The sequence below is a fragment of the Nematostella vectensis genome, chromosome 5 (genome assembly GCF_932526225.1).
Source record: "Nematostella vectensis chromosome 5, jaNemVect1.1, whole genome shotgun sequence".
In the NCBI taxonomy this organism is placed as follows: Eukaryota; Metazoa; Cnidaria; class Anthozoa; order Actiniaria; family Edwardsiidae; genus Nematostella; species Nematostella vectensis.
In genome coordinates this window covers 9,428,020-9,453,201 of record NC_064038.1, presented here as the reverse complement: position 1 = coordinate 9,453,201, position 25,182 = coordinate 9,428,020, and the positions used below count along the sequence as shown (strand labels likewise).

The window sequence follows — 25,182 nt, the reverse complement described above, 5'->3', positions numbered from 1 at the left end:
CGTTGCGTGTGTCCTTATATGAAAACTGAAGATGATTTTATATCGTCGTTTAACCGCAAGTTGAACTCTTCGAGGCCCATCGACTGTCAATAGCAAGCTAATGGCACTTGTATGTTTGTTTGACCTTCGTCGAGACCGTTTCAAATGATCCCCCATCGATTGTCAATAGCAAGCTAATTGGTAATGGCATTTGTATGTTTGTTTGACCTTTATTAAGCTTTTTTGCATAGCACAATCTTGTTTACAACACATACTGTGCATTGTCTTTAATAACATTTCTTATCTTATAGTGGACAAGTAACGAGCTACGCAAGTTTCTGTATTCCTTAGGTAATGGCTGATAAGAGCTAGTGCAGCTAATCAACTTAAGAAATACTGATGTTATCAGGGCTCAATTTCATTTGGGGCGACACAAGGCGGTGTCAAGCAGAATTTCTCGCACTGTAATTCACCGGCTGCAAATGCATGTAGTTTTGTTATATGGAAAGATCTGGTGTATATGTATGGCCAAATCAATCGTCAACCCTTCAGGAATATGCTTTTATACAAATTTTCTCACGTTCCTCTGGTATTTTCCCTGAACCTCTTCTTGTGTGTGTCCTTTTACCGCATTTTTCGGTCAAACGAAAGCTTGAACTCTGAACATGTTAAGTTCGTAAGGGGTGCGTGTGTACACCATCTTTTGACAAGTTGCGAAATTGGATGTTAAAAATCCAATCCTTGCAACCCAGACGAACTAATCCTTCGCTGATTGATAAAGTTGTCTTTTTGCATTTACGCTGCAAAACTAGGCTTCGTCTCAGAAATAACCGAATGGAAAATAAAAAAGATATAAAAGCAATTTGATATAAAGTGTAAATGATGTTAAAGGTTTCAAGAATTCGTGAGCAAAGGCGGATCCAATCGACAGGCATAACCTACTTAAACTGGCGCCATTTTCTCTCGTCGCATGGACCTCCCATAGCACTACATCTAAACAGCCAATAGCATCACATAATATGAGTAACCTGAACCGTAAGGCTGATAAAATATTCTCCCTCGCCCGTCCGCATAAGTAGAGCGCACTTTGTTCCGTGAAGCGAGCGGGCAGAAACGGTTTGACGGCGCCTTGACAAGAAGAGAGTCGGGACAGCGAGTCAGTCATGGTCTCTCTCCCAAGCAGTGTGCTGTTAGTGTCGTTTCTAGCTTTATGGACTCTGGCGCAAGGTACGTACAGAAAAATGAACTTAAATATGAATTATAGAAAATGTGGAACGCGAACAGACAAATCGAGCCCGCGAGGAGTGATAAAGATTTCTCTAGTCGTGCGGCGAATTCATCGATATATTTGCGTTTGAAAAATAATTAGGCTTTCGTTTATACTTGTAAAGAAAATTTGATGATGCAACATAACTATGAAAATTCGTTTTGCTTTACTTCCTACAAGGGCACTAAAGAGAAAATTACAAGAATTTGGACTTTGACTTTACAATTGTTTGAATTTTGTTCTCAAGGACAACCCAGTGCAAATCAATTCCGTGTGAGAGAAGGATAAAAAAAATCATGTTTTGCTACATACAGATTAAAGTGATTCAATAAACTTGTGCAGTTGAACCCCCATATAAGGATAATCAATTACGATAATCTCTTTATAACGACACCATTTCAAGTTCCGACAACACGGACTGTTAACTGCGAGAGAAAGGTCTCGATTTAAAGTTTTTCTATTTCTAACAATACAGTTATTCCGCCGCCTATCGTATATCTATACTAAGGTTCTACTTAAAATCTGACAACTTCCCAACATTTCGTTAAAACCATGCCCTATTTTACTTCTCTGTGCGTGCGAGGAGAAAATATGTAGGACAACACCTGCTTTGATTTACCAACTATTCGCTTATCCAGTCTATGAGTAGTAAAAATTTTATTCGCCCTAGGCTTAGGAAATATCGTCGAATAATCCTCTCGACTTCGTCTTTCGAAGATCACCGATAGATTATCTTAGGATTATCAGCTGAAGAATTGGAGAGTTTTCTATCCAATCCTCGCGATTCCAGTAATCTTTACTGAAATTATTATACAGAAAGATACACAGTATGCGAGGGGAAGGCGAAGATATTTCGTCACATTACGTTTTCATAAAATGATGCTTACATACGTTTAGTGTATAGACACTGTTATGATTATACTTTTGATGATAAATATTCTCCTTCCCGAAAATCGAATTTCAGCTAAACGTTAGGAAAGGAATCAAGGTGTGAAATTAATTTTAGAAGAGTTGTGGCAGGGTTTTCTAAAAGTTGCTTCAGTTTTTCTCTGTTTTTGAAATACAGGGGATCGAGTAATTTGAGTCACGCTATTTTATTAGCCTGCTAGCCGGATCTCATTGTGGGGTATTCGGAAATGTTTTATTTTCGAATATTGGGAACCCTGTGCGCGCGCGAAGGCCGAATAAACCCACAATGAATCCACTGTGGGACTCCTGATTCATCGGATTTCTCATAATAACCAGTAAAAATTCTGCTAATTCAGATATTTTGTGATTCTCATTAAGAAAAGTTCGAGGTTATGATGAAATTTAAGCTGCATTGACCAGCATTTTTTTACATTTTTTTATCTCATACTATTTTCAATCTGTGCGAGGGATTGCTTCCAAATGACGTCGGCGTTACACGCAAAAAGTAAACATAAACAAAACACTAGATTACACACGTCTTTTCAACAAGTTTTTTTTATTATTATTTTTCACTAATTTTGTTTTTCGCCCTATGTCTACCGTAAAAATCAATAGGGACAAATAAAGAGCTTGGGCTACCTGTGGTTAGCTATGGTAAATCTGAGGACAAACCACGGGATTCGTCATTCACGAAAAAACTTGATTCAAAGTCAAGAAATTCTGTTCTTAATCTTTATTAGTAAATGTATTTTCCATCCTTACAAAAGAGCACTAAAAGTAACGAAGAATGCAGAGGGTTTTGAAGTGAAACTATAGTTTTCAATTTTCGTTTATCTGCGCGCGCCCCAACACAGGTTGCTCTCGCTCTACTTTGGTTCCAGAGCCTCGAACGTCTCTGTATTTAGTGGCCATAGCGAGGGCTCAAACGTCTCTCTATTTAGTGGCCATAGCGAGGGCTCGAACGTCTCTCTATTTAGTGGCCATAGCGAGGGCTCGAACGTCTCTGTATTTAGTGGCCATAGCGAGGGCTCGAACGTCTCTCTATTTAGTGGCCATAGCGAGGGCTCGAACGTCTCTCTATTTAGTGGCCATAGCGAGGGCTCGAACGTCTCTGTATTAAGTGGCCATAGCGAGGGCTCGAACGTCTCTGTATTTAGTGGCCATAGCGAGGGCTCGAACGTCTCTGTATTTAGTGGCGTGACGAATATCGTGTTGTGTAAGGGCACATAGCACGGAAAACAATGGGAAACGTAAAGAGAGGTTTTTGCGCATGCGTCTTGCCAAACTTGTCCTTCGGGTCTTCTCGGTCAATAAATTAAAAGTAGCGGTCAATTTCTAGATGGGTTGAAAAAGAAAACCCGGGGGAGGGGTGGGTGCTGAGTGACCACCTGGAATGGACCACAGAAATCCTTACTACAGAAAACACACAGGATGGAGTCACGAGACTACGCAGCTGTCAACATGTCAAAATGCAAGATGTCTAATTTCATTACCAAACTTCTTACTTATAGCTATGTCTTACTGTCATTTTAGGCCAAACGACTCCGGGTACTTGTCCGACATTCCCCCCGCCCGCGGAATGTCCCCCGGAGCCAGAAAATGAGTGCAACGACGACGCAAAGTGTTTACAGCTATACCCTGGCCAGGGTCTCAAATGCTGCAAGGAAGGGTGTGACTTTGTCTGCGTCCGTAAGTTAAACTAGTTAAGCCGAACGTTAACGCATGAGCACTCTCAAGTATGTATAAAATAAAACCTGAATAAACTGAACGGCCTGAGCTCTCTCTGGTTTGCGAAAGTGAAACCTCGATAAGCTGAACGATGATGCCCGCGCTAGTTTGTTTATAAAACCTGGATTAACCTAACGATAACGCCTTGGTATGACCCGGTGCGTGCGCTACGGTTACGTATAACGGTTCGGTTCGGTTCTTGATATGAAACCGCTCAATGATGATTTTAACTTGTATAAGATGTGATTATTCCAAGATGTGAGAATGGAATACTGAGCTACGTTTATATTATATAATATTATAATATTTTAAGTTGTTTAATAATGATTTTTGTTTTTGTTTTTCAGCCCCGATTCCTCCACCAACTCCTCCACCACAAAGGGTATGATCATAACTCATCCACGTGACATCAACAAACTAACCCAATAACACCACTAATAATAACCCTTTCGCCCAATAAACACTGTATGCCTCTGGATTTTTACCCCAAAGGTCTTTCATGGTCGATTTTAGAACGCTATCATGCAAAAATCGACCAGGAAATAGGATAAAGGACGCGCGCTACTGCGGCAGAACTCCAAGACAGTTTCAAGAGATTTGACCAATCATGATGCGAGAACCACTGTTTCGATTGCCACATATATTATAAGGAGCAATTTCGAATTAATTTCTAAAGAGTTCCATTTAGGAAAACTATACCAAAGTTCTTCAGGCTTCTAAGGAGAAAAAGACCCAGGCGATTCTTTTACCGGGTTCTCAACCTAGACCCAGGCGATTTTTACAGGGGTTCTCAACCTAGACCCAGGCGATTTTTACCGGGTTCTCAACCTAGACCCAGGCGATTTTTACCCGGTTCTCAAACTAGATCCAGGCGATTTTTACCTGGTTCTCAACCTAGACCCTGGCGATTTTTACCGGGTTCTCAACCTAGACCCAGGCGATTTTAACCTGGTTCTCAACCTAGACCCAGGCGATTTTAACCTGGTTCTCAACCTAGACCCAGGCGATTTCTACCTGGTTCTCAAGCTAGACCCAGGCGATTTTTACCGGGTTCTCAACCTAGACCCAGGAGATTTTTACCGGTTCTCAACCTAGACCCAGGCGATTTTTACCGGGTTCTCAACCTAGACCCAGGCGATTTTTACCTGGATCTCAAACTAGACCCAGGTGATTTTTACCCGGTTCTCAAACTAGACCCAGGCGATTTTTACCCGGTTCTCAAACGAGACCCAGGCGATTTTTACCGGGTTCTCAACCTAGACCCAGGAGATTTTTACCGGTTCTCAACCTAGACCCAGGCGATTTTTACCGGGTTCTCAACCTAGACCCAGGCGATTTTTACCTGGATCTCAAACTAGACCCAGGTGATTTTTACCCGGTTCTCAAACTAGACCCAGGCGATTTTTACCCGGTTCTCAAACGAGACACAGGCGATTTTTACCTGGTTCTCAAACTAGCCCCGGGTGAATTTTACCCGGTTATCAACCTACACCCAGGTGCTTTTTACCAGGTTCTCAACCTAGACCCAGGCGATTTTAACCGGGTTCTCAACCTAGACCCAGGAGATTTTTACCGGTTCTCAACCTAGACCCAGGCGATTTTTACCGGGTTCTCAGCCTAGACCCAGGCGATTTTTACCTGGATCTCAAACTAGCCCCGGGTGAATTTTACCCTGTTCTCAACCTAGACCCAGGAGATTTTTACCGGTTCTCAACCTAGACCCAGGCGATTTTTACCGGGTTCTCAACCTAGACCCAGGCGATTTTTACCTGGATCTCAAACTAGACCCAGGTGATTTTTACCCGGTTCTCAAACTAGACCCAGGCGATTTTTACCCGGTTCTCAAACGAGACACAGGCGATTTTTACCGGGTTTCAAATAAGGTTTACTGTGGTTTAGAAAAGTTGTGACGTCATAGGAAAGTATCGTCCCGATCTGTAGGTGAGCTAACTCCCGACCCGCCTTCCCTGTCTGCTTGCCACAGCACAGGAACTCGGTAAAAACGTCTAGGGTTAGGCTATGGGTTGTTTTATTGAACTCACGAAACCTCCCCTCCCCACCCCTCCCCCCTCTCCCATGGATCCACACTAAGGAGGGTCTCTTGCTGTTGAATAGCGCTTTATATGTAACGCTCGTTGGCTGTCACGCCAGATTGTATATTTCTCGCATCATTATCGGCCATTTTTTAGGCTGTCAGGGTGGTAGCGTGAGTCGTACTTTTAAAGTTCAAATGAACTTTCGACGGCCGGCAGGGGTCACTAGGTATTCTAAGTAGTTTTTAAAATGGGAATTTAGTCATTTTAAAAACCATACAGAAACCACAAGATAAAAATCACTTAAATAGTGCTGAAGCACAGAAGGATGAGATATAACACGCTGGATTTAAGGTAAGTATAAGGTATGTATGATTGCTTTTAAGTGGTTATTGCAAATGCCCTCCCCCCCTCCACAACGGCCGAAGGTCCACTTCCGGTTCTCAATAGAGGTGGTCAAATTTTTATCAGAGAACTCCCTCCACCCCCCCCCCCCCCCCCGCAAAAATTAGGTCCAATTTTTTCGGACATCCCACCCCCCAAGAGAAATCCTGGGTACGGGCCTGCATTTTGTGTTTTTGTCTGTGTGTTTGGTTTTCCTTTTTTCCTTAGGTACTTCTTGTGTCACAACAATGCAACAAAAACAAACAAGGCAACAAACTAAAGAAAGGATGGATGCAAATAACAAACAAAAGGGCGTTTTACACAGGAAATTGACTATTATTATTGTACAGGTTAAACATATATTGAAAGTGTGAGTAAAAATGTACATGAATTAATTGTATTTTTGTCTTTTTCTTTACACACACTGATAAACCATGAAAGGGTCATCCATATAAAATAATCTTGTCTTAAAAAACGTCGTTTTTTTCATGCCCTTTTTAGGGTATTGCATACCTTACTGAGTCCATTTTAATCATTATTTTTTTCATTTTTATCACCCTAGAACAGTTTTTAAGTTGAAAAGTTCCCGGCTAAATTGCAGGGATTCGTCTTTTCTACGCTTTTGCTCGCCGCGAAACTTAAAAAGAACTCTAGCGTTTTATATTATCTAAATCTCCCGCGCGCACGCACCAGGTTTTTTCAAAAGAGTTTTGTGCCAAATGTCTATATTTTCTTTCTCGGGTCAGTTGACCACAAGGGCCACAGCGCTAGTTACCCTGACCACAAGCTTATCTATGCAATAACCCAACATCAATTTTTATCTTTTATTATTTATTTTTAACGATGAGGGACATGTTGAGCGCATCTATACTGCAGTGGACAAATTGAGGGCTTTCGTAAAAATGGCAGCAGAATTACAGGATCACAAAATCTGAAACCATGGAATTCTATCAATTTTTAAGCTGAACAAAAAACAGAACCCCCCCCCCCCCCCCCCCCATTTGAGTTTTTAACGGCTCGTCAAAATCAAACACGCCTGCACTCAGTCAGCGGTATCCAAGCATTCAAACAGTGCTTTGCGGTCCGAGCTCTAATCTTATATCGCCGTGCTGGAGCACAGTTGCTTTCATTTTGTATTTTTGGGAAGGGTGCTCAAGGACATCGTAAGTCTATTGGGCATAATCGAGTGCTGTATTTATTGATGTTTCCAAGCAATTCCAAAATATTTTTCTTGTTCGGCTTTGCCTGGATGAGAAAATAATGTTAATTACCAAAAAACAATTAATCCCAAAATTAATTACACTACTATTCTGAGTCTGTATATTATGACTTGGAATTCTTTTTTTGGCTTTGGGGAATAAAGGTATTTGTTTCTTGAGTTGTGTGTGCTGGTCTGCTGATTTCCCTCGCCAATGGACGTTTGTCTTCTACCTCCAGAGGCTTTGTCTTCCTCCGCCATAGGGCCTTTGTCTTTCTCCGCCAGAGGGCCTTTGTGTTCTACCGCCACAGGGCCTTTGTCTTTCTCCGCCAGAGGGCCTTTGTCTTCCTCCGCCAGAGGGCCTTTGTCTTTCTCCGCCAGAGGGCCTTTGTCTTCCTCCGCCAGAGGGCCTTTGTGTTCTACCGCCACAGGGCCTTTGTCTTTCTCCGCCAGAGGGCCTTTGTCTTTCCCCGCCACAGGGCCTTTGTCTTTCTCCGCCAGAGGGCCTTTGTCTTTCTCCGCCAGAGGGCCTTTGTCTTTCTCCGCCAGAGGGCCTTTGTGTTCTACCGCCACAGGGCCTTTGTCTTTCTCCGCCAGAGGGCCTTTGTCTTTCCCCGCCACAGGGCCTTTGTCTTTCTCCGCCAGAGGGCCTTTGTCTTTCTCCGCCAGAGGGCCTTTGTCTTTCTCCGCCAGAGGGCCTTTGTGTTCTACCGCCACAGGGCCTTTGTCTTTCTCCGCCAGAGGGCCTTTGTCTTTCCCCGCCACAGGGCCTTTGTCTTTCTCCGCCACAGGGCCTTTGTCTTTCTCCGCCACAGGGCCTTTGTGTTCCTCCGCCATAGGGCCTTTGTCTTTCTCCCCCAGAGGGCCTTTGTCTTTCTCCGCCAGAGGGCCTTTGTCTTTCTCCGCCACAGGGCCTTTGTCTTTCTCCGCCAGAGGGCCTTTGTCTTTCTCCGCCAGAGGGCCTTTGTCTTTCTCCGCCAGAGGGCCTTTGTCTTTCTCCGCCAGAAGGCCTTTGTGTTCTACCGCCACAGGGCCTTTGTCTTTCTCCGCCACAGGGCCTTTGTGTTCCTCCGCCACAACATTTGTGTTACTCTGCTACCAAGCATTTGTGTTCCACCACTACCAGTCATTTTTGTTCCCCCCAACATAAGGCCTTTGTGTTCCTCCCCTTTTTGGTCCTCCCCTACAGAACCCTTGAGATCCTCCACTACAGGGCCTCCATGTCTCAAGGCTGGACATGAGGACTCGTGTACCTGAATATGACCCTCAATAGCTAGAGGGCTTATGCTTTCTTGCTCGTCCTCGGGTATTTCTTCAATATATGCCAGTCTAGCAGGTGGTATAAAATTTGCTTCTTCCCCAGAAGCAATTACTCGGCTACGAATTCCTAGAATTCGTTTTATCGCATTTCTGAACTCTGCTGTTCGTATTGAATAGAGCAATGGATGATTAAGCGAGCTAAGGAGTACGTTCACTGTTGAGATGGCTTTGAGCAATGGGACTTGTCCCTCAGCTGCTTTTATGGCAAAGAAAAAGAAATATGTTAAAACGAGTGTAACGGTTATAAGAGCGAATGCCATGTTCGCGTTGCTTCTAGGCGATTCCGTACCCATAGACACGTGATCTGCAGCAATTTGGCGCTGGTGCTTTCTACTCTCGCGCCAGGCAACAAAGCAGCAGATAAGGCACGTGAGTAAAAATAATAACAAAGTTTCGAGAAATGTTAAAGGTAGGCATCAAAGATAGCAAACCAATCGCTACAACCCACGCCATGATGACAGCTAAGCACACGCGTCCATCTGTTACAATAACAGGGTACCGGAACGTGTTCTTCATGGCGATCAGCCGATTAAAGTTCAATAGAGTAATGTGGTACAAGGAACTAAATGTTATTATCTTCGACACTGCCTGAGTAGCAGGGAAGGTGTTCACCGCTAGCGGTTGAACAATCAGCCCCGTCATAAGATCAGTGACTGCCAAACATCCCAGCATTAGGTTGGCCCTGCTACGTAGCGGTCGCACCTTCACGAGCGCTATAACTAATAAGTTAAAGAGGATGGTGAATGGATAGGTGACGCTATTGACTACAGCTCGTGTTAGTGCCACTGTTTTAATTGTCTCAGAGTCTACCTTAAGTTGCCATGTTTCTACCGGAAGCCAAGAGCAGCTCAGCACGCTGTGACCTGTCTCGCCTGATGAGCTGTTGTTAGCCATTGCTGTAATTTGGATCTGTAAAGATATAGAAATTAAGTTTAAGTGAAACCTTCATATAAAGGACTTTCGCTTTGACACTGACACTGACACTTTTTTTAAAAAAACCCTGAAATTCTTCTTTCTATAAATAGAGTCATCATCAAGCGGACATCTCCATACAACGGATAGTTTTCCTCTGCTCCGAATGTGTTCGTTATATAGAGGTTCTACGGTATAACACACGCAATTCGTTCCCAAGGGTTTCCGATGTACAGCTATTTCAATAATCGGTGTCAAAGAGCGCTCTGCCGTACGCATCCATACTGCTAGGTAGTATGGGTGATACAGCTATTTCAATAAACGTTGTCTAAGAGCGCTCTGCCATACGCGCCCATACTAGGGACCTGCAAGAACGACGACGACGGCTAGGACAACGCGATCGAAAAAGATGTTTTCGCGCGTGGCGATCAATTATAATTTAATTGCAATGGAATAAGTAAAACATTATAGTCAGAGATAAAATTGATTGATAAAAACAAACTAAGGAAATTATTTTTTACAGCAGCGAAGGTGGTTAGAGGAGTTTACATGGCAAACGTCCGCGTCCTCAATTGACCGTGAAAGTTGGACTTTTTACGTCGTGGTTTTTATGGAAAACGGCTGAAATGTATCAGACAGAATGCATTTTCACGTGCTACTATTGAATTCTGAACCAAATGCCATTGTTTTCTGCCGTCGTCGTCCACGTTGCCGTCGTCGTTGCTTAAACAAGGACCCGCACTATAAAAGGGCCTGGACCAGGTCCACGAAAGGCGAGTTGTCAGTAACCTGCTACGCGGTGCAGAGCTCCGGAGTTCAGTCAAGCGTGTCTTGTTTACCCTCGAGGAGCGAGACCCAAACTCAACTTTTGACTACTAACAATGAATAACCTACCAAAAGAGCAGGAATGTGCAGTAAAAACTAGTTAAAATTTTTAACGATAACACAACTAAAAAGTCTCACTACCGACGCAATGTTACGGCGTGTTGTCATCTTGAAATTTGAATTTTATTCAGCCGAAAGAGGGCGGAGCTAAGCCCTTTTATAGCGCGGGTCTTTGTTTAAGGTCCCTAATGCGAGGTAGTATGGGTAATACAGCTACTTCAATAAACGTTAAGAGCGCTCATACCTGGAGGTAGAATGGGTATTATATGTTGTAACAGGTTTTCAGTAAATATCCCGCAGTCTTATAGTGTGCATTCCTTTCTATGTACCGCGTACACTGGTAAAAGGTATCTGCAAAACTAGAGACGACAACGGCAACGCGAAAGACGCCGGCAGAAAACAATTGAGAATTCAAAGAGACAGAAGTGGACTATATTCTTGCATTTTAGTTCTCATTATTTTTTATGTTTTTTTTATATTTATACGGTTCATTCATCTGCACCATTGCGTATATACGTACAAAGCTAAGCTCTTGAACAGCTAAGCACCTTGATATGAGTAAAGACCTTAAAATAGTTAGAAGTTTGTGTCCTTTTTTAACGGTTGCAACGGGTGACATATATAAGACATATCACTGGTAGTTTATTTGATGTATACTTCGCTCACTTGTTAATCACCTTAAGTTCCTGTACCAGTTAATACTTTAAGGTATTGAAAGACAAACATCATCACCATCTCTTACTGGGGTTTTATGGCCATAAAAAAATAAAAGCGCATGTGTTAGTGACCAGTCAAATATCTTTTGTTAAAAACAATGTGCTTAAGGACTCGAGGATTTTGCAAGCAGAAGGACAGCTACAAAGATAAAGAATCAATCCCTGGAGCTTAATGTCAAGAATTTTGCTGAACTCTTAAGAAGGTGCCGGTTCGCATATTATGCCCCATTATACACTTCTATCCAGCCAATAGCATTGCAAATGTGTGGGTAATTCGACCTCATAGGTCCTTGGTTTTACGCAGACAAGGTTCTTTATTGTTGTCGGCTCACACAAAGCGCATCTTTTGGCGTGAAGCGAGGGCAGAAACGGTTTGACGGCGCCTTGACAAGAAGAGAGCCGGGACAGTGCGTCAGCCATGGCCTCTCTTCCAAGTTGTGTGCTGTTAGTGTCGTTTCTAACTTTATGGACTCTGGCGCAAGGTGCGTACAGAAAAACGAATTCTATGATTTCAATTATTCCTTGCAAGCATAATGTAAAAAAACGCAGACAAAATTGGTGTCAAGATTCCACACCCACAATTCAGTAAATGTTTCGAAATATGTTCCGTTAGCAGAAGAAGCTACTCTGAAAATACTGGAGTTTTGATAACTAAGCATCCAGAAAGCAATTTCCTAAAAAGAATGAAAAGGATTTAGGTTTGCATTGAAAAAAGGACGTAGTTATGGCCCAAATACTTTCACTTAGCGCCTTCGCAATGAAGTCCCCGCACTACACGTTTGGAACAAAATATTTGTAGGTCTAATGGCACATGGACAGGGGGTTAATCGGACTTAGTGTGTTTCAAAACATTACAATCCGCTTATCCCACAACCTCGGGCAACATAAGGTTATCAGCCCCTCAACGAGAAACTTCTTCAAACGAGTTGAAAATCTTTTTCAGGGTTTGCTCCTTGAGTTCTGACAACTAATTTCTTACCGTTTGTGGTATCTAATGTCTATTTTGTGATTAATACACATCCAGTAAGTTATTGTAATCTGGGTTTACACAATATCCTTTTATCGACGCCTTTTTTTTATCGATTTTATCATTTTGACAAAATCTTCATAGTCATGATAATGTTTTTAGAGCTTAACATGGAATAGAAATTAAGCGTGATATAAATATAAATTTGGGCTTATTTTTACTTATTAAAAACAAAAATCGCTGTAATATGCCAACGGGATGCTGATGAGAGATCCCTGCCATGCTAAAAGAGGGATAAAATTATCAACTGTCACCTTTATAACCGTTACGTCAGCTGATTAAAGATATAAAAAGCGTCTGAAAAGCCACTTGGGAAATCTAATCTAAAAATGTATGATTTTCTTTAAGATGAAAACAAAGTAAGTGTTATTTGATAGTTTATAGCGAAAGAAACGACAAAACATCTCCCTTTTTTCATTTTATCAAGAGCCCTTTTATTTAAGTGATATAATCGACAGCTATAGAATAGAATGAGGTCACATCACCACTATAAGTATGTACCATTTTCTCAAGAGGACTTTCCGCACTTCACTCGAAGGCTTGTTCTCCTAATAAAAAAGGTTTTGAATGACTCACTTAACGAATAGAGAGCACCCTACCATTTGAGACAGGAATAGACATGGCTAGAATTCTATGTCTATTGGATTAGTGTTGAACAGTTATCTTTTTATTTCCATCATATCTATCCGTTGACCTTAACCCTATTATCTACTTTCCAGGAGGCTCAAAGAGCCTTCACAGATTCCTTCAACAAAATCCAGTTCGGCGCGTTCCTGCTCGCCTCTTCCAATGAACAACTTGGTTTTTCTCTATTGTTCTTCGGCCGTCTTTTGCCTTACTCGTTTTAGTTCTCTCTCCAACGACCAGCTAATTCGCAACATTGCTATAGCTGTTAAGGCGTTGCCTTAATTTTTCCCTCTGCTATCTTCTATACCTTATGATGCAAATTAGCCAGGTGATGAAAAAGGAGAACAACTGTGCTTTTTGTAGGGTCGGGGATTGACCCCCAATATTTTATTATTATTATTATCATTATTTTGAGACCTCGTAACGTTGACGACGTACACTAACACAATGAGAAGGAGAAATTTTTATCCCCATCTGAGTTATTCGGGGACGTCACGCCCTTTTCCTCTAACTCAACAATTGGGACAATTCGCTGTCGTTTTGTTATCAGTGTTAGTAATCCGTTGTCTATTTTTTTTTCTTAGTAGATCAGGGACAATTATCAGTGGAAATCTGTAATCAACCCAAATCCGAAAACATTTTCATTCGACTTGTTTCAATATTTTTCCCGCCTTCCTTCCTTCGCAAAAAAAAAAAAAAAACAGTTTCCGCGCACTTCCAAACCAAATATAGTAACACAGTATTTGTGAAAAGCTATTTTTGTCTATGAAATGTTATGAGTCTGTTGTGTTTTCAGGCCAAGTTGTTCCGGGTACCTGTCCGACTTTCCCCGCGCCTCAGGAATGTCCCCCGGAGCCGGACAACGAATGTGAAAACGACGCACAGTGTACACTGGCCAACCCCGGACTCGGCCTGAAGTGCTGCAAGGATGGATGCGACCTACGTTGCGTGCGTAAGTAAAACCTGGGTAGACAGAACGGTAGTCTGATCCGATGCTTTTGACGAATTATTTATCTAACCATGACTCACTCACCACTGCATTAATAAAACCGGCAAATACCGAACATTGATCTAACTCTATGGTCTGCGCTGTAAACAGTAAGTTAAACGTGTACATTCTGAATGGAAATAAGAATATTTCGCACTTTGATCTAAGATTTGCATGATTTAGGAATCAAACTGTTCATATTTTTTTCATTTTAGAAAAAAGTATTGTTTTTGCTTTTCAAAAGTGTGTAATAATGATTATTGTTTTTGTTTTTCAGCCCCGATTCCTCCACCAACTCCTCCACCACAAAGGGTATGATCACAACTCATCCACGTTACATCAACAAACTAACCCAATAACACCACTAATAATAACCCTTCCGCCCTATAAACACTGTATGCCTCTGGATTTTTACCCCAAAGGTCTTCCCAGTCGATTTTAGTACATTTTTTATGCTAAAATCAATCAGGGATCGATCAAAGATAAAAGGATAATGAAAAAGTTCAAACCAGGTTTCGAGAAAAACAGGGCTCGCAGCGGATTCTTTGTAATTTTCAAAATGGCCGCTTTGTCATTTTGAAAGTCTTCCGGACTAAAGACTGGGCAGCAGCGGGGCCAAAGAATATGATGGACAGTGAAATCACGTGACCAGGATGAAATGTAAGTATAAGGTGCGTATGAGATGTATAAAGACCAAAACGAAACATTACATAGCATCACTTCGGATCAAGATTTTTCTCTTTGTTCGGTTTGCTCTTTGAGTTGTTGCTGGTGGTGTTTCTGTGGTAGATGGTGTAGTTGTTGGTGGTGTTAGTGTTGTTGTTATGCTGTCATATAGGTTTTGTTGTTTATGATGGTAGTGGTGTTATTAAAGTTGTTGTTGTTATTTTTGCTTTGGTGTCTTTTTGCCTTCTTGCTTTAGGTTGAGCGTTGAGGAACACAAGTCACTTACGGAAAACAAGACAGATGCGAAAAGACACATCTCAAGGAATATTTATTGTAGCAAGCATGCAAGAAAAAAATCAATGTCAATAAAGTTGTAAATGATCTGAATTCATTGTCTTCTTGAAATCTCCGACCTCTGATTTTTTAGAAAAAAAAAAACATTAAACAATTTTGAAAATCGTAGTATTTTCCAGATATCTTAGCTATGCAATATTTGAAGATATTTTGGAGTCCATCATTGATAATATCCCTCCCTCCCTCCCTCCGGGAATTCTCAGAGCACCCCGCACGTCGGTCATTACGACATTAACAGCTGGAAAACATTGCTTGGCATAATTTCTATTTCTTATACAGCTTATTATTATAAAGCTACTTAGAATTCAAGGAAATCTTATAGAAACATGTACTTAGCTCACATCTGTTATGGTATATCCTCGCATCCTTTGAGGATTAACCAAGAATTGATTTATTTTGTGAGAGCTATTCTACTAACACAGGAGAAGTCAAATTCTTATTAATAAACAGTTCTTAGGGTATTGCTTTTATTCCTTCAGCTGCATAAGGAGGGCATGAGGTGAAAAAGAGTTTGAAAATTAAGTGATAAACAAGCATTGGCGGATCCCCTGAGGCTTTTAAGAACATGAGGTAAAAAAGATAAAAAAAATCAATGATAACCAAGCATTGATGTGGTTTTCTACCTTGGGCCTTGGGGTGCATGAGGTGAAAAATAAACAAGAATCAGTGATAACCACTGAACTTCAAAGGCAAGCCCGTAGCCTGGGGGGGGGGGGGGGGGGGGAGGAGATTTAAAGGTTCGCCTTATCAAGGAAAATAAAATACCACTGCAAGTTAGGACGAACTACCGAATAGAAAATGTTTTCTCCCTTGGGCCTTTTGACGTGAGTTTCAAAGGATAAATGAATCAGTGAGAACCAAGCTTTGAGTCTTCCCCCTTGAGCCTTTTGAAGTGAGGTTAAAAGGATAACAGAATAAGTGAGAACCAAGCTTTGAGTCTTCTCCCTTTCGGCCTTTTAAGGACATGAGGTAAAAAGGATAAAAAAAAAATCAGTGAGAACCAGCAAGTTTCGATGGTTTTCTTCCTGGGGCCTTTTAAGTACGTGAAGTGAAGATTAATGAAACGCGTGCGTTCTTTCTTTTGACGAGTTGCAGAGTACGGCACTCAATACACATTAGCCGCCCTGGCGTATATTAATTGAAACCCTCCTTCATCCTTGATTCATTAATGGCTGATAAAATCTCATCACCCTTTTAATGAAATTCAGACATATGAAACTCGTCGGGCGAGTACTTCTGGCCCGTCAAACATGTTACTGTTGAGTATCGCGATGAATTCTTTAAGGGATTTACGAGTAGAGGCACACTCACTCCTACGCATATAGCATCGCAACTGTAATCGAATACCTTATCGGATACCTTAAGTCTGAGCCTTCGCAGAACAGATCACAAAGTCTACCATTGTTGTCGATTAATACAAAGCGCACCTTCTAGCGTGAGGCGAGAGCAGAAAACAGTTTGAACGCGCCTTGACAAGCCTAGAGCCGGGACAGTTGCGTTAGCCATGGCCTCCCTCCCAAGCTGTGTGCTGTTAGTATCGTTTCTAGCTTTATGGACTCTGGCGCAAGGTACGTACAGAAAATAAAACACGGACTTTTAGTAGACTGTAAGCATATGCGAATTGCGTTTATCAGTTTTTACAAACCAAACAAATCAAAGTTATCAAAGTTATCGATAGATTGCGCAAACAGTGAAATATCTTACGCCGTGGCTATATGCCCGACGGTCGGGAAAGGTCCTCGATGGACTAAATGCCCGACAGATTTCAGTTTTTTCAAACAACCCAGTAAATTGTCGACCTAATAATTTAGACGTATTCTATATTTTGATAAGAAAGGGCAAACAAACCTGAATTGAGATTTTTATGGGTATTAAACGTTTTACGTCGTCTATGTACAGTATAGAATCGTAATTTTAGTAAAATGTCGGCAATTTACGAAATTACGAAAATATCACAGTAAATTGTCGACCTAGTGAGTTCAAAGTTTTGTATATTTTTGGGAAAAGGGCAAGCGAATATAATTTGAGCTTTGTAGTCGGAATAAACGTTTTTTCTCGCTTGTATACACTATAAAATAGTTATCAAAGTGACACTGAATTTTATCTGTCTCCAATGGACTATATGCCCGACAGTTTCCAATTTATTCAAATAAGCAGCCAGTAAATTGCCAGCCTAGTGAGTTCAAAGTAACCTTATATTTGTTTTTAGAAAGGGCAAGCGATTCTGAATTGAACTTTGTTGTCGGAATCGATGTTTTTCCTTGCTTGTATACACTATAAAATCGTTATAAAAGTGACACTGAATTTTATCTGTCTTCAATGGACTATATATCCGACAGTTTCCAATTTATTCAAATAAGCCAGTAAATTGCCAACCTAGTAAGTTCAAAGTAACCTATATTTGTTTTTAGAAAGTTCAAGCGATTCTGAATTGAACTTTGTTGTCGGAATTGAATGTTTTTCCTTACTTGTTATACACGCATTTTTCTCGCTACAATAACACATTCGGGAAAGGTGGTTATTGTGTAAAGGGGCAAGAAAAAACTTTCTTTTTCGACATCAAAGCTCAATCCAGATTCGCTTGCCCTTTCTAAACAAATATAATATATAGATTTAGGCACTGTCTAAAAGCGGAGCCAGCATGCAATCAATTTAAGCCAGATTATAATACCTTTATATGTATGTATATATGTTATGTGTGAGTGAAGCCGTTCATAGAAAAGTGCTTGATGCACAGGTGTAGAGTGGAATATGTGAGTATGTATATTTTTATTGTTGTTTAACCCGGAAAAACTTGTTAGGTGTATATGGAGGTATCATCCAATAACATTGAAGAATTGAAAATTAATTTTAGTTTTTACAGTAAAATGGGTGCTTTTTTTATTCTCTTTAACATTTTTAAATGTTAAATGTTTTAATGTTAAATGTTTTAATGTTTTAAAAAACCATATCAACACACAACGCGTTTCTATACATTAGCATATCGTTTTTGCCAGTAAATGTGCTCCATACTTGCCTACACTGTCCAAATTCCCTTCCTTTCACATTACACTACTACTAGATTTTCTTGATTTTTATAATTTTCTCTCAGTTGAATGGGTAATAAAAGTTATTGGGTAGAAATTACAAATATTGGATTAACAGTTTTATCAACCTTCTTTACTGGGTAATACTCTTTGAATTGACACTTGGGTCTTGGGTGGATCGTACAACACACTGACACTAGACCCCCATATTGAAGCATCATGGTTTCAAGGATATGTACACCTGGTATTTTTGTGTTAAAACATAAAATAGGGTTTTGTTTGGCATTACAAAAAGATGCAGTTTGTTAAAAAAAAGGTAGCTATATTTTCATTTCACATCACTTCCATGTACAGTGCTAAATTATCTTTGAAATAATTGCATGAAAGGTCAAATGGTGCATTGCTGTTGATTTTTGCAAATTTCATCTCAGGTCCTAAGTATCGAGCTGTATTCATATCAGCTATTTGAAAAGTAGATTGTTCACAAAACCCTGTGCAGTTAATTAGTTCAAACTGAAAATATATATTTTTTTACTAGAAAACCCATTTAGTTTATTTGCAATAAGGGCCAATGTTGGTCAGTGTTTTGTACCAGCCACTTTTTCAAAGGGTGAATGAAATAAACCACTCTAACTTGCTTTCAAAGTTTCTGACTACTTTTATTTTATTAGCCTGGTTCATTTTTTTATAACAAGTTTTCATTTGTAACTATTATCTATCTTTTTGGTACTTAGCTGTATTAATGAATACATCCTGCCCTAGCATCATGCCTTTAAAGCTGGCAGCTTGCTTGAGTTGGGATTCGCCTGAAAAAAATTGGAGAACAGTGACAAAACCCTACGGAAGAATACTTAAAGATATAAATGTTATGCGGCCAAAAACCTAATTGATCAACCTAAAATTAAAAATAATTCCAAGTAACCTTTAAAATAGAACCTTGAACAAAAAAAATAATATATGAATTCTGTTTTTTAGGGGCTAATGAGCCACAGGTTGAATTGCCTTTTGACCTTTTTCTTAAGAAAAGCTGTAGAGAAAAACTATAGGTACTTATCGAACTAAATGCTCCCAACAGAAAGCTGTCTTTAGTTTTCTATGAAAATTGAAGAGATGAAAATTTAGAGATGTTGTATGAAGATATTCAAGATATCTTTTTTGTGAAAAAGAATCATATGCATAAAGGGAACTGTGTAGGTAAAGCAAATCTTTTTACAGCCTATTACCCCTCATCAACATTTTTTCCTAAAACTTAAGTTTTTGCGCTCGTGTGCTAGCGTGAACCGATCCTAAATCGGCTGTAAAGACACACCGGGATTTTTTTTTTTTAGGTCAAGCCGTACCGGGTAATTGTCCAATAAGCCCGACCCCCGCGGCTTGTCCCCCGGTTCCGGATAACGAGTGTCAAAGTGACGCAGAGTGTACAACTATCTACCCTGGTCTAGGGCTGAAGTGCTGCAGGCAAGGGTGCGACTTGGTCTGCGTCAGTAAGTAAAACCTGGATAAACTGAACAGTTGGTAAATAAATGATGCATGAATGTGCTTGTATGTGTAAATAAAACCTGGTTAAACAGAACCAGGTCTAAGGGCTGAAGTGCTGCAGGCAAGGGTGCGACTTGGTCTGCGTCAGTAAGTAAAACCTGGATAAACTGAACAGTTGGTAAATAAATGATGCATGAATGTGCTTGTATGTGTAAATAAAACCTGGTTAAACAGAACCAGGTCTAAGGGCTGAAGTGCTGCAGGCAAGGGTGCGACTTGGTCTGCGTCAGTAAGTAAAACCTGGATAAACTGAACAGTTGGTAAATAAATGATGCATGAATGTGCTTGTATGTGTAAATAAAACCTGGTTAAACAGAACCAGGTCTAAGGGCTGAAGTGCTGCAGGCAAGGGTGCGACCTGGCCTGCGCCAGTAAGTAAAACCTGGATAAACTGAACAGTATGTAAATAAATGATGCATGAATGTGCTTGTATGTGTAAATAAAACCTGGTTAAACAGAACCAGGTCTGGGTCTAGAGTGCTGTAGGCGAGGGTGCGACTTGGCTTGCGTCAGTAGAAGACATTTCAAAATTAAAATCTTTTGCTTTAATTTTTATTCCTGCTCTCGGCAGATCAATAAGAAAACAGTCTAGGTGTAAAGCCATCAGTTGAAATGCAAGTTTTGTGCTAGCACTCTTTGTTCTAATGAAAATATTGTTGCGCTCGTGGCATCATTCCAGTGCACATCAGCGCAGAGGCCATTTTTCACATTTTCAGTGTAGTCACTGGGATATAAAATAAATAAACCCCTTCTCTGGCACACTGTGATATCTGCAGATAATAATGTCCGCGGTTGAGAAATGGTCATCAAATTTACACAATTCCCCTCGAAGCTTCGCTACTCGGCCAACTGTTCATTTTCCAAACCATTACTTATCCTTGGACATTATCCGCCAATATCCCAGCCGCCAGAAGGGCTTTATTTGCTAAATATCTTGTCTCTGTTACAACTCCTAAGAATAAATATAGACTTTAAAAACTTTATCTTGCCCTGTTTCAGCACCTACGTTTGATCCTGTCGTAACTGCTGCACCGAAAACCGCCCCCCCTACTGCTCCCCCTACTGCCCCCCCTACCGCTCCCCCTACCGCCGCCCCTACTGCCCCCCCTACCGCTCCCCCTACCGCCGCCCCTACTGCCCCCCCTACTGCTCCCCCTACCGCCCCCCCTACTGCCCCCCCTACCGACCCCCCTGCCGTCCCCGTTACTGATCGACCTGTACCCCAAACAAGACCCCCTGTGAGACCCACCGAGTTCGGTAAGTATCGCTATGGCAACCTATATTGTAACCAATTTAAAGCATCTAAGGCGTCCTTTTGATAACCAATGTGCACACGTGTCTTGTTGATCTGGATGAATAATGGAAACAGATAATATATATTTTTTGTAAGAGAAATCCGCGTTTTTAACATCTTGCCTTTAAAAACACCTGGGTACAGCTGGAGAAATGGTTTACCACTATTCATTGTCTTCTTATTCCTTTAAATATTCAAAGGGTTTTTTTTTCATCATGTTTTAAAAGTTGTTTATTTGTCTCTTTCTCGGTCAGCGTCGATCATTGCGCTAGCCTAGGTAATGAAATTTCCGACAAACTTACAGGAAATTCTATTTTGCTTTCTTCCACTTGCCCTAGTCTCCCATAAACCTTTTATACTTTTGATATGATGCCGCATGCAGGCCACCCCCACCACCACCCCCCTTTGTTATGCCTGTATCACCGCTGCTTAATGTAACAACTGCCGCTTAATGTAACACTTGCGCTTATTACATTAAGCGTTGAACATTTGTTACATTAAGCGTTAACTGTTTTATTACATTAAGCGTTAATTTGTTCTTACATTAAGCGTTAGTGTTACATTAAGCGGCGATTTTTTGTTATATTAAGCGTTAGTGTTACATTAAGCGGCCTTTTTTTGTTACATTAAGCGTTAGTGTTACATTAAGCGGCAATTTTTATTACATTAAGCGTTAGTGTTACATTAAGCGGCGATTTTTGTTACATTAAGCGTTAGTGTTACATTAAGCGGCAATTTTTATTACATTAAGCGTTAGTGTTACATTAAGCGGCGATTTTTGTTACATTAAGCGTTAGTGTTACATTAAGCGGCAGTTGTTACATTAAGCGGTGATACAATGCCTAGCTTATAGAGTTAGGACTCCTACTGAGTATAGCTTAGGTTTAAATTCATTGTCTTGTTTGTACAGTTTGTAGAGATCGCTTCACCATACGCTCGTGTAAGCCATACAAGAGATACTGCAACGGTCGATACAAGGAGAACTTGAGTTACTGGTGCTCAAAAACCTGTGGCTTCTGCTGAAAGGTAAAATCTTTCCCTGCCCCGTTGAGATTTAAGCTGTATTACTTTATAATTTGTCCTCCCCACCCCACTCCTCCCTCGCTCCCTACCTCTCTCTCTATCTCGCCTCGTCCGAGCTTGCCAAGGTCATCCAAAACAAGATGGCTACCGCGAACCGTGGCAACCACTTGTTGCAACACTGCACTATTGCACGAAAACCCATTGGCATCATTATAAGAAAATAGGTAATTTGCGTTAAGAGATCACGTGATTTTTGGGTGGCAAATGCAAGCAGAAATGAATGCCCTCGTCACGCCAGATAATGACAAAAACAAAAAACAAAATCTTTCAAAAACAATTAACCCTTTCTGAAAAAAAAACTCTCTGGCTTTATTCGTAAGCGTTAAATAAGTTGCTTTTAGTTGATGGTATTTTACCGCTAAAAGCTTGAGCGCGCGCTAGCCACCAGTCACGTGATCACGTGTCGTCACAGTCACGTGATCTCTTAGGACAAGCCCCCTATTGGCTCCCAAAGCCTGGTTTATAACAGCAGATTACCCATCAGCGTCTTCAGTGCCTCATAAATGAAACGTCCTTGAACTATTCATAATGGAGTCTTGTTCTGCGTAATTTTAATTTATTTGTCGTTTCTATTTTCACAGGTGATCATACTGTCACCCAAAAGTTGGATTCTGCGCTAATGCGATGTGCATAAAATAAGAAAAGTAAATAAATGCCTGAAACAAAGCCTACGAAATATTTATTATGATATTTTAAATACCAGTCATCAGCTAAATCGACTTCTATCTTCCGTCATTCAAAACCCTTGAAGCGTTTTCATTGGTCAGCACTAAAATGGTTTTCACTGAAGCCAGCTCTCTTTAGGCGCTGACCAATCATAAAGCGCCAAATGTGAAGCCGTTAGTTTGAATGATGAAAGCCAGAAAGCGATTACCTGTTTTTGACAAGAGTTCGCGGAATATTGAAAATGGCAGAAATCATCCTTGATCGTAGATCATCATATCCTCATCTTTTTAAAATTGTGTTACTCCAGCAAAGATCTGTACGCGAAAATAAAGTGTCATAGGGTATTTCGTCATGAAAATGTATGTTAGCAGGCGCGTACCAGGATTTGCCGAGGGGGGGGGGGGGGTGCACAATCATAGGTATCATATGGAAAGAGCATAGCATTTGATGATTCCTTAATAAGAAATGACCCACTTTTTGCCGCCAAATGGGGGGATGCGCAGTCATAGGTATCATATGGAAAGAGCATAGTATTTGATGATTCCTTAATAAGAAATGACCCACTTTTTGCCGCCAAGAGAGGGGGTGCGCAGTCATAGGTATCATATAGAAAAAGCATAGTATTTGATGATTCCTTAATAAGAAATTAAATGACCCACTTTTTTGCCGCCAGGGGGTGGGTGCGCAGTCATAGGTATCATATAGAAAAGGCATAGTATTTGGAGATTGCTTAATAAGTAATGACCCACTTTTTTGCCGCCAAGGGGGGGGGGGGGGGCTGAGCAGTCATGGGTATCATATAGAAAATGCATAGTATTTGATGATTCCTTAATAAGAAATTAAATGACCCACTTTTTTGCCGCCAGGGGGTGGGTGCGCAGTCATAGGTATCATATAGAAAATGCATAGTATTTGATGATTCCTTAATAAGAAATGACCAACTTTTTTGCCGCCAGGGGGTGGGTGCGCAGTCATAGGTATCATATGGAAAAAGCATAGCATTTGATGATTCCTTAATAAGAAATGACCCACTTTTTTGCCGCCAAGAGGGGGGTGGGTGCGCAGTCATGGGTATCATATAGAAAAAGCGAACTTTAGAAGCACACTAGCATACACACATTGGCACCAGTCGGGCCAAGACGGGACGCTAGCACATTCTATTACCCGTGCAGTTCGGCAACCATGGACAGCTGTTTCGTCCTTATTAGGACTCGTCAGCATGGCATAGCCATTATCATATGGAAAAAGCATAGTATTTGATGATTCCTTAATAAGAAATGACCCACTTTTCTGCCGCCAAGAGGGGGGGGGGGCGCAGTCATAGGTATCATATGGAAAAGGCATAGCATTTGATGATTCCTTAATAAGAAATGACCCACTTTTTTGCCGCCAAGAGGAGGGGTGAGTGCGCAGTCATAGGTATCATATGGAAAAGGCATAGTATTTGATGATTCCTTAATAAGAAATGACCCACTTTTTTGCCGCCAAGAGGGGGGGGGGGGGGGGGGGCGCAGTCATAGGTATCATATGGAAAAAGCATAGTATTTGATGATTCCTTAATAAGAAATGACCCACTTTTTGCCGCCAGGGGGGGGGGGATGCGCAGTCATGGGTATCATATATAAAAAGCATAGTATTTGATGATTCCTTAATAAGAAATGACCCACTTTTTTGCCGCCAAGAGGGGTGGTGCGCAGTCATAGGTATCATATAGAAAAACTAAGTCATACATTCACAGGGACATAAAAGCAGACAATGCTCTAGGCCCTCTAGTAACTTACTACAACAAAGATCTCAAGAGCAATTTTGGTTGACTTCGGCAAATGCCAACATGTGAAGGATGCACGGCTGAAGCGCTTGTCGGCGTAGGTGCAGAGGGAGTAGTATCACCTGAGGCACCCGTACATTGCGCCTGAGATTGTGAAAGGTATACGGTCTCCGTCAACCGAAAGCGGTGTTTATTCTTTCGGACGTATTTGTGGCTCTGTTGGGGACAAAACTAAGAACAGTACTCTTAGCAAGATCGCCTCTGAATGCACCAGAGAACAGTACTGGTTAAGACCAAAAATTAACGCGTTGTTGGTGTCACTAGGGGAGCACGACCAAGATTCTTGAACTCACTGGTTGAATTTTTTTTTTTGGGTGGGGGGGGGGGGGGGGGGTTCAATAATTTTCCTACAGTTTTTTTTAGGGAATAAGACCTCGCGTTGTCAAGATGTTGCATCTTTTGGCAACGGACTGTCAAGACGACTCATCTTTGGGCAGTTGTTTTGAACACTTTTATAATTTTATAATGGATTCGCACTGATTATTTGCTTTCCTCTCGGGCCAAGTTGTTGTCAAGATGTCCCATCTTTAGGCGACAAGACTGCAAAGATGTCTCATCTTTTGGCAGTTGCCCCCAAGGAAGCATCCCACCATTGTAACTTTTTTACTACGAAGCAAACATTGATTTTTTTTTGTTTGCCTTGCAAATCGAAGAATTGCGTTAATCTTTGGTCTAAAATACCATATTCCGATTGTTCCTTTTTGTTTGCTTGTTTGTAAGTTCAATTGCCTGACAAAAGAAAAAGTAAACGAT

The 25,182-nt window shown here is 41.1% G+C and overlaps 3 protein-coding genes across 4 annotated transcripts; all 3 read left to right on the top strand.

Moving 5' to 3' along the window:
- Positions 1–971: 971 nt before the first annotated feature.
- LOC5508750 (supwaprin-a) lies at positions 972–6,213 on the top strand. Its single transcript, XM_032377551.2, has 3 exons — positions 972–1,206; positions 3,689–3,844; positions 4,231–6,213. Exons 1-3 carry the CDS (start codon positions 1,143–1,145, stop codon positions 4,269–4,271), a joined length of 261 nt encoding a protein of 86 aa, XP_032233442.1. The 5' UTR covers positions 972–1,142; the 3' UTR covers positions 4,272–6,213.
- Positions 6,214–11,635: 5,422 nt separating this feature from the next.
- On the top strand, positions 11,636–15,026 carry LOC116615695 (supwaprin-a). Of its 2 annotated transcripts, XM_048728065.1 has the most exons (5): positions 11,636–11,813; positions 13,782–13,937; positions 14,251–14,285; positions 14,557–14,633; positions 14,896–15,026. In XM_048728065.1, exons 1-4 carry the CDS (start codon positions 11,750–11,752, stop codon positions 14,599–14,601), a joined length of 300 nt encoding a protein of 99 aa, XP_048584022.1. In that variant the 5' UTR covers positions 11,636–11,749; the 3' UTR covers positions 14,602–14,633; positions 14,896–15,026. The 2 variants fall into 2 exon arrangements, with proteins under 2 accessions (XP_048584022.1, XP_048584021.1); XM_048728064.1 differs by having other exon boundaries at positions 14,557–15,026.
- Positions 15,027–16,274: 1,248 nt separating this feature from the next.
- LOC116615697 (gibberellin-regulated protein 14-like) lies at positions 16,275–22,601 on the top strand. Its single transcript, XM_048728060.1, has 5 exons — positions 16,275–16,561; positions 19,348–19,503; positions 20,558–20,815; positions 21,763–21,878; positions 22,517–22,601. Exons 1-4 carry the CDS (start codon positions 16,498–16,500, stop codon positions 21,873–21,875), a joined length of 591 nt encoding a protein of 196 aa, XP_048584017.1. The 5' UTR covers positions 16,275–16,497; the 3' UTR covers positions 21,876–21,878; positions 22,517–22,601.
- Positions 22,602–25,182: the final 2,581 nt, after the last annotated feature.